The following is a 13397-nucleotide window of genomic DNA, read 5'->3' on the forward strand; positions in this document are numbered from 1 at the left end:
CGGCTCCCACCTAAACAACGAACCCCAAGTGAAGGGCCACTCAGCCACTAACGCAAGTGTTTGATGTACATTTAAGGATTCCACGCAGCTCCTCAATGAGAAGAAGGGACTAGCCTGGGATCACACAGGCAAGGCAGAGGCAGAGAAAACCCAAGCCCCTGACCCACAACCAAGCACCTCTTCCAGGTATGTTCCCTTTCACTGATGAGCAATGTCTGCTGTGGGAACGGCATCCATGCTAGCAATCCATTTTTAATGACTCTAAAATAGTTTTAATTGTTCTAGGGCCCACGGAGTTAGGGAAGCACCCATCTGGCTGGGCAGCCACGAGTCCCTGGAGACCCCACCTTTGCACATGGTCCCTCCCTGTGAGGGGACGAGGCAGGAGCTGGGCGGACTCACATAAGTGTCATGGTCGTACAGCTCCACCACAATGCTGGGCGGCTGCTCAGCAACTGTGGCCGGCTCGCCGAAGATCTCGATCTCATAGAAGATGAGCGTCTGGTCCCAGGTGGGGTTAAGGGTGTTCTTCACCACCACCGTCTTCTGGCTCTGGTGCAGGAAGGAGACGATGGCATAGGGATCTGCATGGGCCGGAGAGGGGGAGGGGAGACAGGAAACAGCAGGGACCATGAGAGATGTCTGCTCCAGAGCCATGTAGGGCCACAAAGCTGGAACAGGGTTGTGGCTGCCACTCTGGAGCAACAACATTCATGCTGGGATGCATCTTCCCTATGGGGCTCTCCTAGCCCCACCATGAGGCCAGCTGGAGGCCACAGCAGGGACATGGAGCCTGGGTCCTGGCAAATGGGCACAAGATCCAGAGAGCATCCCCTTTTGTGCCGCTTCCTGAGCTGTGGCTGCCGGAAGCAGGGTCCAGCTGGGGGAAGTGAGTGCGTGTATGGTATATTCATTTATTCATTCATTCATCCAGCAAGCATTTATTGAGTGCCTTCTTTATGCCAGGCTAGGGGCTAGGTGCTAGGGGCTGAGAATACAATTTGAACTAAATATAAAATATCCACACAAGCTAATGTAAAATTACGATTTGGGTCAGAGCCTTGAAGAATAGACATAAAATGCAGTGAAATGTGTTAGGGAGGGATCTGGCTTCCTTGAGGAAGGGGGAGCAGAGCAGAGCTGCTGGTGTCTGTGAGCTCTGGGATGCCACCAGACTGACGTGGCTAGGTCTGCATTTCAGCAAGCTCACTCTGGCTGCCACATGGAGAACAGACTGGAGGGAGCATGAGGTCTAGGGAGACCAGTTCTGAGGCCACTGCAGTGGTCCGGGGAGGAACGATGGTGGCTTAGATGGGTGTGGGGTGCTAAAGGGAAGTGCACAGACTCAGCAGCTATTTAGCAGTAGGAGTGTGAGAGAAACCCAAAGCCCCCGCAGCTCCCTGCTGCCCCCAAACTCCTTTCCAGCCTGCCAGCCTTGGCCACTCCAGCCTAGGACTCAGCCACAAGTCATCCCCTCTACCTTGTCCCAAAGGCAACTTGGTGTCACTAAAGCAGACTCTAGGGCAGTGGTTCTCAAATGTGAGCATGCTGCAGAATCATCTGGAAGGCTCATTCAGGCTGCTGGGCGCTGCCCCCAGAGACTCGGATTCAGCAGGGCCGGGGTGAGCCGGAGAATGTGCATTTCTAACAAGTTCCTAAAAGTAATGCTCATGCTGCCTTCTGGGACCACATTTTGGAAACCAATGCAGGAGAGGGACTGAGTGCATATAACTTGGGAGAGGAACACAGGGCTTGGATGAGGGGACTCCCTTCAGCTTCTCCTAACGGGATGTCACCTTGAGGGCTGAACCCAGTGCCTAACCATGTACTCAATACCCTTGGCACCCTACTCCATCCTGCAATGGCCTGTGCCCTCTGAGCCCCACAGTCCAGCCCCAGCACTGCCATTCACTCCCCATGTGACCTCAAGAGGGCCTCAGTGGCCTCAGAGGTAATGGCCTCTGTGTTGCTGGCCTCAGAAGGATGCAGGTTCAAACACAACCCAGGGTCTGGGATGGGGAGACAGGGCTTCCGCACAAAGGGGAGAAGAGCAAGACGGGCTCCCTGGCCACAAGAAGACCAAATGGGACACCATGGCCACTGCACAGGTGGCAGAGAGAGGGGCTGGCAAGGAGTGACCAGGAAAGAGGTGGGAAGGTTGGGGTGGGCAATGGCAGGAAACCCATCAAGGGATGGAGAGAGCAGGGTCCAAGGTTGTGCCTGTTGCCCAAAGAGCTGGTTTTAAGAGCAGGAGGTATCTAAGTTAAGGGGCGGGCTCAGCCATGGCCACCCACTGGCTGAGCAATGCTGGGTCTGGTTAATAGAAGGCAGCCACCAGCCTGGGATCAGCCTGACAGCCATCAGGCACAAATCATGGAGGACTTCCTGCAGGAAAATGGTTTTGAGCCTGATTCTGTGGAACAGAAGAGGGCAATGGGAGGCCCTTGGCAGGGGAAGGAGCCAGAGAGAACTGCCCACCCCCACCTGGTGGGAGCCTCCCTGGCGTGGGGCTCCCCTTTCCATGCACTGGACCTGGCAGGGCTGGCCCTGAGCCCCTTCCGTCCTGCCCCTGGCAGGGCCCAGCGGCATCTGTGCATTTAATGAAACCGTCTGGCTGTGATACCATCAGCTCCAAGCTCGGCAGAGAACCTCTCCAGGTTCCAGTAAGGAAAGGAGGGCGCATTCCGATAAATAAAACCATATTAGAGAGCCAGCGAAAAAGCCCCTTTTGTTCCCGCCCCGCCCCGTGCTTCCCTACGCTTTATTTTTATAAGCGTGCGGGCCCCAGACCGAATGCGTTTACACAAAGATCACAATTGCACATTGTAGCGGCTGTGCACGCTGTATTGGTGTTGGCAGCACCCCCCACGCTGGCCCCCGAGCAGGCTGACTCCTTCCAGCAGCCCCACCAGCCCAGGCAATGAGCTCAGCGCTGGGGGGGAGAACGGGGAGGGGGTGGCTTTCAAACAAAAATCACCCAGACCTACACACGTGCCCCACCCGCCCATGGGAGGAAAAAACACACAACAAAGGCATTGTAAAGAGCAGGCCTGGAGGCCTGGGGCCTCAGACACTGGGCTACTGTGTGCAGGGGCCTGGCCTCTCCCTGCACGGCACCCCACTCCTCAAAAAAAAAAAAAGGAAAAAGGGGAGTAGGGGTGTTGCTAGAGCAAGGTGGTCAGATGAAGGACAGCCAGACACACTCACAGACAAATCCCTCTTCCAGGAAAGCTAAGAGGAGGGAGAGGCAGATTCCCAAAAAGCGGTGGAGGGGAAGGTGAGGGGGCTGGGTTTTGTGTGTGCATCACAGCATAGGGCTCTCCCCAGGGCCACACCCACAAGCCATATGCAGCCCGCAGCGTGCCCTAGCTGAGGCAAGCACTTTGGATTGCAGCTCTGAGGACCACAGCCGCCCCAGGGAGGATCCAGCCATGAGCACACAAGGATTCCACCTCACTGCATCACCACAAGGGAGTCAGGGACCTGTCACCAGGCCCCAGGCAGATGATTCCTTAGCTGGATCCAGAGCCCTGCACCAGGCTGTTCGGGCTGAGCCCTGCTGCTCAGACCTTCCTGGAGCTCTGGGGAGGACCTTCTGCGTTCACAATACACTAAGCTTTCCTCCTTGGCCTTCCCACCAACCCCTCAGACCACCAGGGTCGGGGACAGAGTGGGAAGTATCACCCCATTTTTCTGAAAAGGGAGCTTTCCCCAGGAAAACTAAGTCGCTCGGCCATGATGGTATGTACTAGACCCCCTGACTCCTAGTCCAGTGCCGCTTCCACCATGCCACCTCATAGGAAAGGGCCCTTCAGAGAGGGTGGGATCGACTGCCGATAATCAAGGCAATGCAAATTAAAACTAGACTCCAGCAATATTTTTCCTATAAAATTAAGAAAAATTGTTCAAAATTATAAAAAGCCAGTGTGGGCAAAGAGTCGATGAAATAGGTACTCTCCTTTATTGCTGGAAGCAATTCAGCAACCCTTCAGAAAAGCAATTGGGCACTATGCCCTGAAAAACATAAAACCATTTATACCCTTTTCCCATATTCCTGGGAGTCATCCAGATTCACCAAAAAGCTAGATGTATGTACAAAGATGTTCACTCTTGCGTTATTTGTATGCATCATTCATTCACTATACAATTATTGATTGGCTACCCTGTGGGAGGTTAGCACAGTGCTAGGAATAGGAAGATGAATGAGACGTAATCCAGGCTCTTAAGAGTGTGACTACTGGTTGGAAATTGTAACCTAAACGGGTATAATACAAGGTGATATGCTACTTAATATGAAGTATACAGGGGCAGTGGTGAGGAGCACCTAATGTCGCCTGCTGGCATCAAGTCAGGCCTCCCAAAGCAGGTCTCAAGGATGAGCAGGTAGGCCACGCAGACCAAGGAAAAGGGGGCATTCCAGGCGCAAGAACAGCACGGGCAAACACACCAAAGACTTTAGGCACTCAGGGAGCAGAAAGCCATTGGTCTGGCTGAGGGGATGAAGGGAGCACCAGGGCAGTGGGGACAGTGGAGGCAGGAGGAGAGGAGGGGCAGATCACAAATAGTCCTGGATTCCTGCTGAGCAATTTGGACTGAATCCTGTAGATCAGTGTTTCCCAAAATGTGTTCTTTGAGTGGTGGGTTCTCTGGGGAGCTAATGAGTGCTTAAACAGATTAAACAGGCTCCTTCCCTGCAGCCGCCTCAGAGCCTCTCATATGCCACTGTGCATTGTAAATCTCGAAGCGTGCAGTGTTTCCCAGTCTCTCTTACTCAGGAACCCTTTTTAAGTGGAGCATTTCACAAGCCTCCAATGCACTTTGGAAAACACCTCCTTAAGCTCATCTGGTGGATTGCCCCAGCCAGAGCCAACCTTAACAAAAAGCTATGCTTAAAAAGGGGTTGGGAATGAAGACTGGAGTTCAGACTTGGGAAACCCAAAAGCAAGAAATCCCCAGCACCACCCAGGACTGAGTCTGAATCTGAGGGAAACTAAGGCACCGGTCATCAAGACGTGGCCCCAGCTGTGGGCAGCTCTGGCTCATCAGACCTCACTGCAGCCTGGTCTGGCAGGACCATCCCATAGGATCACCTACCTGGCCCACCGCTGTGACCTTACCTGGAGCTGTAAGGCCAGCAAAGAGGGCACAGGACCTTCTACTTTCTTGAGAGGTACTCACCCCTGTAAATTAATAAATGATGTGGCATCTGGTCTATCAGCCATCTCTCATTGGCTCGGTTAGCCAAGTTGGACCCCCTGAGCCCAGTGACCTGGGAGGGTCTCAGAGAGGGATTTCTGGGCCCCTCCTAAGCTGAGGGCTATCCCTTGGAATGGAATGTGGTGACCTCATGATAGAGCTGCCTGAGGGTCGTCCATCTGGGCGGGCAGCTCTACAAGCAGAGCTTAAGATCCCTCCAACCACAACAGCAGTTCTTAGCTGGCAGAAGAGGCCAAACTGACACCTTCCTCCCTGGTTCCCTGTGAGAAACACCAATCTACAATGAAAAGTAACTCAGCTCAGGCTACCATTCAGGGAAGCAATGCTACCCACTCTACACCAAAGGGGTGGGCAGGGCAGAGCTAGGTGTGGTGTTGGTGATGTGTTCTAAGTCCTCTCAAGTCATAGCTTTTCATTTCAAAGCAAACCCAGTACATACCACAGATGTTCACAAAGCAGTGGCAACCCCACCCCAACAACAAAAAGAAGTCATCGAACTGGCCGGGCGGAGTGGCTCACGCCTGTAATCCCAGCACTCCGGGAAGGTGAATCGCCTGAGGTCAGGAGTTCAAGACCAGCCTGGCCAACACGGGGAAATCTCGTCTCTACTAACACAAAAAATTAGCTGGGCGTGGTGGCGGGTGCCTGTAATCCCAGCTACTTGGGAGGCTGAGGCAGGAGAATCGCTTGAACCTGGGAGGCAGAGGTTGCAGTGAGCCGAGATAGCGTCATTGCACTCCAGCCTGGGCAACAAGAGCAAAACTCTGTCTCAAAAAAAAAAAAAAGAAGTTACTGAATTAAGTATCACTTTATGTTTTTTATGACTAATTGCTGCACAGGGCACACACATTAATAAACACACAAGCACACACCACAGATGCCCTTCCACTGGTCCAGAGAATTGATACCCCAGCCATACACTCAAACCCCACCCAAGGTGCAACCCTCAGGCCGTCTGGATGGCAATATCTCTAGGAAAGCCTCCCTCTCCCAAGTTCAATATTATTCAACAAGTGTTTTCTGGGCAACCCCTACCTATCTCCTCAAATATTCGACCAGGGAGAAGGAGCGGTCATGGCCCCAATGTCCGGGCAGCCCCCGAGACCCACCACATAGAGAGAAGCAAAGAGCACAGCAGAGGGCTGTAGGAGCCCCCGGGGAAAGGCCCAGAGAGCCACAGGTCAGAGGCACTGGGAGAATGGCTCCAGGAGGGCCCTCTCTGCCCCAGACACCCGGCAGGCAGCTGGAAGCTGCACCAGCGACAGACACCGTGCCAGGCCCTCCCCCGGCCCCAGACATTCCAGATTCACACATGAGTTTCCTCAGAGAAATGCCAGCCGGTGGCCATGCACAGCCTCCGGCCGCCAGCCGCCCCAGGGTCAGTTCCAGGGGAGAAATTGCTTTGGTTTAGGGTTTGGGAGTGAAAATAAACACTCTGGGTTTTATAGGTTCACCCATGTTGGCTGCTGTTTTCCTTTCCAGCAGCTGCTCAATCGGGCCTTTCATTCAGAAGCCAGTGGCCTCTGAGGAAGCCCTGGGCAGTGCCCTCAAAGCTCAAGGGATGTTTATTTGGGGGGGGGGGTGGGGCCAGGATGGAAAGTGTGACGTCTCCGCAGACCAGTGCCACTGCCCTACCAATGCCGTCTCCAGAGGCGAGCATAGGCTCCCAGCGCTGGGCCCTTGGAGGAGTTCCCTCCCCTCTCTGCAGGGTCCTCGGCCCGCAGGGCCCACAGAGGACAAGGGGGCTTCTGCCTGGGCCCCACCTGGCCACCCCCCTCTCACAAACCCGCTCCCGGCACCCTCACCTCTCACACCCTTCCGGGAAGGGAGAGGAAGCAAGGCTATAAACTCTTCCATGTCCTTTTTCTCAGAGTAAGTTCTAATCGTCAGACTCCTGGACAAGTTTCCCAAGACAAGTTAGCCACTGCAGATGCCTATCTGGCCTGGGCCTGTCAATTCTGGCGGGCTGCTGCTGTATACACTTGCAGAGGGAGCTCTCAGGACCCTGGCCCCAAAGCAAAATGGGGTAGAACTTCCTCATCCACCCCGCACCTGGCTGCACAGAGCTGGAGGATGGGTCACTGAGGGCCACAGCTGCTGGAGAGGAGGACGCAGACTGGACCCCACATCAGGGAGGAGAGTGGACCAGCAAGGAAGCCGGCAGATGGCCATCAGCTGCAGAGCCATGCTGTGACCAGGAAGTCACTCCCATGGAACTCAGTTCTACTCAACCAAACAGCAGGCACTCAGACAGTGATAGCCTTGGGTTCCCTTCCAAGCTCTGTCACTTGGCAGCTATTTTAATGCAAGCATTTAGTTAACCTATCCGAGTTTCTGTTTCTTCACCTATAAAATGGGGATGTTGACCACCTGCTTCACAGGACAATCGTAAGGGTTACATGAAATAATGTCAGCAAAATGCCTGGGCACATAGTGAGCACTCAGCAAGTGTTTGTTCTTTAGCCATCAAGTGCTGCAGGTTCAAAGGTAAGACAAGACCCTTTCCTGGGGAGCTCATGGTCAGAGCAGGAAGGAGGTGGCAGAGACAGACCACTGTTGATCTGTGCAGAGAGGAAGGCCTCTGAGGGAGGTGCTGGTAAGGAACTGGCCAAGTGCTGAGGGAAGGAGCAACCAGCTTGGCTTGGGGAAGTCAGAGGGCATCTGGGCTGGGTCTTGAAGGATAACTAGGAGTTTGCTGGTTAGAAATAGGGAGCAAATGTGTTCTAGACAGAGAGAGCACTGAGTGCAAAGGCCAGGCGTGGGCAACGTGGACAGAGTTGGTGGGGCTGGAGCTACTGGATAGAGGGCAATGAGCAAAAGGTGAACCAGGTGAGGACCACAGGGTCAGGTCACAAGGGACTTGTCTGCTGTGCTGAAGAGTTGGAGGTTATCTGTCAGTGTCTATACTTGAAATCAGGGGAGGGATGTGACCAGGTGTGTCTGGGGCAGTGCCGAAGGTGCCAGGGAGATCAGGAGATAACCAGAACGGGCAAGGCCCCATACAAAGGGGCAAGGCCAGTGTCAGATGGCAGTGTGACATTAAAGAGGAGGGAACAGATCTGAGAGGGATTCAGGAGGTAGAATCCTCAGGACTGGGTGACTGAGAATTTCCATCCTGGGTAACAGATGGCTGCCAACCCCAGGGCCACGGCAGGAAATGCAGAGGCAGCCTGGATCTGGGTGGGGGGAGCTGGGGAGCAAGGTCACATGGAGGTTTGCACAGGATGAACTGAGGTGAGTGAAGGTGGAGAAGTTGGGGGACCCTGGTGCCCAGAGAGAGGACACAGACAAGACTTCTTGGAGCATCAGGCTTATAGGGCAATGAAGCATCAAGGAGGAGCAGGTCAGGGAGGAGGCTGCAGGGACCCTCCAGAGACTGGCGGCTAGAGCCAAGGCCAGAGGGGCTTTCAGGAAAGAGAGGACAGTCAGCGAAGCCTGATCCTACCAAGGAGTCCAGCAGGCCATGGACAAGAGTTTGCTTCACCTGACGACCAAGAAGCCACAGGACTCTGCAGCACCCACCTCCATGCACCCAGCAAACAGCACCCCTTGTTGCCCGAAAGCCAGATGTCTCCATTCCCAGCTCTCAGCCCACCGTCTCTGACTCTCCTGCCTCTCTCCCACCTACCAGAAAAAGAGTCCTTGTCCATCGCAGCCAGGTCCCGGGCCTGGTACATGTAGCAGCGTAGATGGTAGCGGTTCCCATCTTCACCAAGGGAAAAAATAGAGGTGCCAGAGTGAGTGGCTGGAGTGGTTAAGAGCTGGGGCTCGGGGGGAGGTGGAGTCTGTCCCTAGAAAGGGCAGCAGACAGAGGGGCTGAATGAGGGAAACCACACAGGCCACTATGCGAGGTCAGGAGAACAGACCACAGCTTGAAAGCGGACACCTGACTAATTAACGTGTCCTTGGGCCAGGCTAGGGCTGGGGAGAAGAGGTAGAGGAAGAGGGGAGGAGGGGAGGCCAAATAGACAATGGGAGCAGCCACAGAGCACAGGGCCTTAAATGCCTGATCTCAGATTTGAGTGGGTGGACACACCACACAGGCACGGACACATGTGTGCACACACACACACATACACACAGCACTGACCCACTAAAAAGCACACAGACTCAGCTCCCCAGAGCCCCACATACACATCTGATCATATAACTCCATCCAAACAGAAGCATAAGGTGACACACCCTTATCACCCCATAGAGGCCTCGAAGCCTCACTTACAGTCGAATATGCAGGAAATCGTGGGTCTGTTCACACCAAAGCTCAAGGTGGAGACGGACATGGAATCTTCACTCTTGTCATCCATCACGCCGCCCTGGAGACACGAAGCTGGTTATGGCAGATTCTGCCCCCAGGCCTGGGGGTGGCAGGGAGACTAGCCCAGAGAGTTAGATCCCCAGGGCCAGGAGATCTCTCCGCTGCTGAAAGCTGAGCCGTCAGCCTCTAATGTCATTCTGGGGAGCTCATCCTCTCCTAAAAAATCACCAGACTCCAATGTCAAAGCACCAAAGGACTGTAGGAAATCCTTCTCCCTCTCTAGTGAAGACCAACCAGATGGGCCAGAACGGAAGTTTTAGTTGTTCCAGGCAAAGAGGTTAGAAGGAATGACTCGAAGGGGCTCTCCAGGGGAGAATCAAATGGGGATCTGCCCACTAGGGACAAGTCCAGTGGAATCGAAATGTGGAGGTTCCAGGCCAGCATCTCTGGGTCCCCATCTCTGCCACCCCCTGCTAACATCAAGCTGGGTCCCAAGCTCTGGAGGAAGCTGCAACACACACCCACCATCTCTCACCAGTTCCCACTCTGCTGAGGGTGGGCAAGGCTCAGGCTGAGGCCAGAGGTGGGGACAGGGGTGGGTGGATACTCAGGCTTGGAAGCCAAGCTGTCTGTTTACTGTGTATAAAGCTAGATGGTCAGCCCTGCCACCTCGCCCTCATTAGCACTGGGCTCCAACCACTGAGCCACAAACCACTTTGGGGAGCACCAAGACCAGACCACTTCCCTGGGCCAGACACCCAGCTCTCCGATGCACTTTCTCAGCCCAGGGCCAGAAGCCCAAGCCACAGCCTACAGAGGGACTGGGGAGAGTTGGGGGCGGTTACTAGACACCCCGTGCTGTCTGCTCCCCCTGCACTCACTCAGATTTCTCCAAGTGCCTCTCTCCTCTCCCTCCTGCCTACTACCCAAACTGTCGCCTGCTCCATTTCAGAGGGGTGGGGTTAGGTAATAAAACGGTCTCTGCTCCACTTCCTTGTTCAGTCCCACATCTCACAAATGTGTACACACCCTTGAAAGAAAACCCTGGCCTCTTCCTCAGACAGCCCGTTCCTCCCACCCAGGCCCACCCAGAGTGGCCAGTTCCCAGGATTCTTCTGCTGGGCCATCCTGACCTTCACCCTGGAACCATTTCCCAAGAATTTCAACCTCTCCCCAGGCTCTGAAGCTACAAAGCTCCCCAGTGCCTCCAACACAAGACACCACTGCCGCTACTGTGCCCCTGCTCTCCAAACCATGCCCACCCTCAAGGCTCAGTCCCAGACCCCCTTGTCCAAGAAGCCTCCCTGGACACCTGTTCTCCCACCTCTGGCCGGCCATCCCCAAGCCAAAACCAGCTTCATCACCCTCGGCCACTATGCAGCTCCTCAGCCTGAATCCTTCGGTGGCCTGGAAGGTCCAGTCCAGCCTTCTCCCAGTCAGACCCCCAGTGACCCACCCTATCTTTCCCCATCCAACACCAAGGCTTTCTTCCCCCAAACCTAGCCCTTGGCTTCAGGCAAACCATGCTCCTCAAAGCTGTCCCAGACGCACTCACTCCCATAGCAAGCTTATGCTGTTCCACAGCCAGAGGTGCCGCCAACCATCCCAGGCCTCCCCGTCTTCAGATCATCTTAGGACACCTAAGCAAAGCCTGCCCTGATCACTCTGGGTCAACAAAGAATTGCATCCTAAAGGTAGGCTGGGTCTTCCTCTGCTCCCTTGCTGCAAAGGGCCTGCAAAACACACACTTGGGAAAGGCTGAGTCCCTCTGTTCTCCCAGGGGACTCTCCAAGGTCCTGCTATCCCTGGGTGGGCTCTGACTTCCACCACAGGACATCCTCATTTCTGACAGGGAGATGCCCGGACTCTCCTCTTCCTTTGGCCACAACTTCAACATGGGCTCTGAAACCAGATTCCTCGGGCTCCAGCTCTGGCCCTGCTGTTTACTACTGGCTGTGTGACTTTGGGCAAGTTGCTTAACTTCTCTGAATCAATCACTTTATAAATTTAGGATAATTACACAGTATCTATTTTAGAAAGTTGCTTTGATTATTAAAGAAGATAGAGAACATGTAGTTCTTAGCACACTTCCTGGTTCACAGTAAATGCTCAAGAAATGCTAGCTACCAATGACCTTACGGGAGAAGGCACAGGGCTTGAGGAGAAGGTGTGTCATAAACTATAAAGTTTGTCATGTGCTGGAAGTGGTGTTCACATCACTCATATTGTTCAAAATGATTCCAAGGTGTAAAAGTGGACATTTCAGTAAGAATCAAGCAAACCAGCAAGGGCCTCTCCCAGTGCCTCCAGGCAGTGGTGGTTTGTACATGGAATTTCTTTCTCCCTTTCTCGCTCTCTCTCACCGACCCAAAGGCCTGAAATCCTCCCTCGTAAACAGGTATGGAAGCCCTGGGCCCCTGCCAGGAGAGGCGTTTGGCCTGGCCCTGCGGCGCTGGCAACCCACTGGAGGGAGCACCAAGCCCAGCAGTGAATGAATGACCACAGAACATCCCCCTGGCTGCAGGGTGTGCAACACCAAACGCAAAGCAAACCTGGGGACCCAGCAGGCCTCTTAAACTTGGGAGGCTGGGACACTAGGGAAAGCTGGTTAGGACGCTGGAAATAAGGCTTGGCCAGCCCCCAGGTGCAATAATGCGTGATGCCTGCATCTCCAGCACCTCCAGCTGCTGGGGCACTGGTAAGGGGTGGGAGCAGTGGGAGTAGGGAGGATAGGGGGTGGACTCAGCTGCAGGTAGGCAGGATGGACTCTGTGGTCCTTCTACCTCAGTCCAGCCACACACATGTGCCCCACCCACAGGTAGGGGGCTAGGGTGAATGTAGGGAGGGAGGCACCTCCAGCTCCAGGGCCCCATCCTTCCTCTCTCCCTCCCAGCGCCTGCAGGGACCTCCCTGCTCGCGGATGGCTGCCAGTGCACATCCCCACTCACCTCGCACCTCCTCTAGATGGCCCCCCTCACCGGGCCCCTGTCAGCACCACTCCCAAGGCCTCTGTCTGAGGTTCTGGCAGCACGTTCTGGGTCTCTGTCCAAGGGCAGGGCCTCCTGCCTGCAATCAGAAGCAGCATCTCCCTCTTTGGGATTTCCATGTGGACGTCACTGAGTCCCTGGCCCTGCAAGTGACTGTCCCGCAGGGGGAGGAACCAACGCTCCCTCTGGGAATGCCCCTCACACTGCCTGGGTTCCAAAACCTGACCTGGCTCCAGAGGAGGGGCCCAGCCACACCACACCTGGTCCAGGGGCCTGCTGCCCACCCTTACCCCATCTGCCACCCAAGTGCTGACCTTCTCCCTCTACCTCAGGGAGACAGATGGGGATTGTTGGGAAGAAGCATTACTGAGGGACCAGGGGAGACACCCCCAGAGCCAGGCTGAGGGAAGCCACTAAGCTCAGTCCCTCTTTGTACCGCCTTGATTCACAATCTGGGCAAAATTCCACCCGCACGCCTGGCCAACATCCTTATATCCTCTGGTCCACTGGCCCTCCCAGGGGAGCCTGGGCTCTCCATACATCCCCATTAGACCCCAGGAGCAGACGGAAGGCCACCCCTCCCTCCTGGCCCGCTGTGGCCTCTAAATTGAGTCTCTGGCAGTCAAGACACTACCAAACCCCTACACCCCCTACCTGCTCACACCAGCTGGGACACTCTGAGGTCTCCTTTCTTGCCCCCAGGCCCTTGCCCCATGTGTCCCCTGACGTTTCCATGCAGTCTTATCATCAAAGTCACCCTGCAAGGATGTGTCACCCCTCCTGGGCTCTCTCACTTCGCCCTGAATTTCCCCAGCCACTGCACTCACCACTTTACATTGCGAGCACCCATCTGCTTGTCCCACTGAGAGCCCAGCCAGGTGCCCAGCGTGCACCCATCACCCAGCAGAGCACCTCACAGGCAGCAGGTGCTCAACACA

The 13397-nt window shown here is 55.0% G+C and overlaps 1 protein-coding gene across 16 annotated transcripts in view; it reads right to left on the bottom strand.

Moving 5' to 3' along the window:
* DYSF (dysferlin) overlaps window positions 1-13397 on the bottom strand; it is a 232878-nt gene that overhangs the window by 88222 nt on the left and 131259 nt on the right. For all 16 annotated transcript variants that reach the window (XM_054475263.1, XM_054475258.1, XM_054475261.1 and 13 more), the window contains 3 exons: window positions 9437-9530; window positions 8846-8923; window positions 403-584 (listed from right to left, as the gene is read on the bottom strand). In XM_054475263.1, coding sequence (XP_054331238.1) covers window positions 403-584; window positions 8846-8923; window positions 9437-9530 — 354 coding nt within the window. The remainder of the gene's footprint in view (window positions 1-402; window positions 585-8845; window positions 8924-9436; window positions 9531-13397) is intronic.

This window comes from Pongo pygmaeus, chromosome 12 (assembly GCF_028885625.2).
Source record: "Pongo pygmaeus isolate AG05252 chromosome 12, NHGRI_mPonPyg2-v2.0_pri, whole genome shotgun sequence".
NCBI classification, from domain to species: domain Eukaryota; kingdom Metazoa; phylum Chordata; class Mammalia; order Primates; family Hominidae; genus Pongo; species Pongo pygmaeus.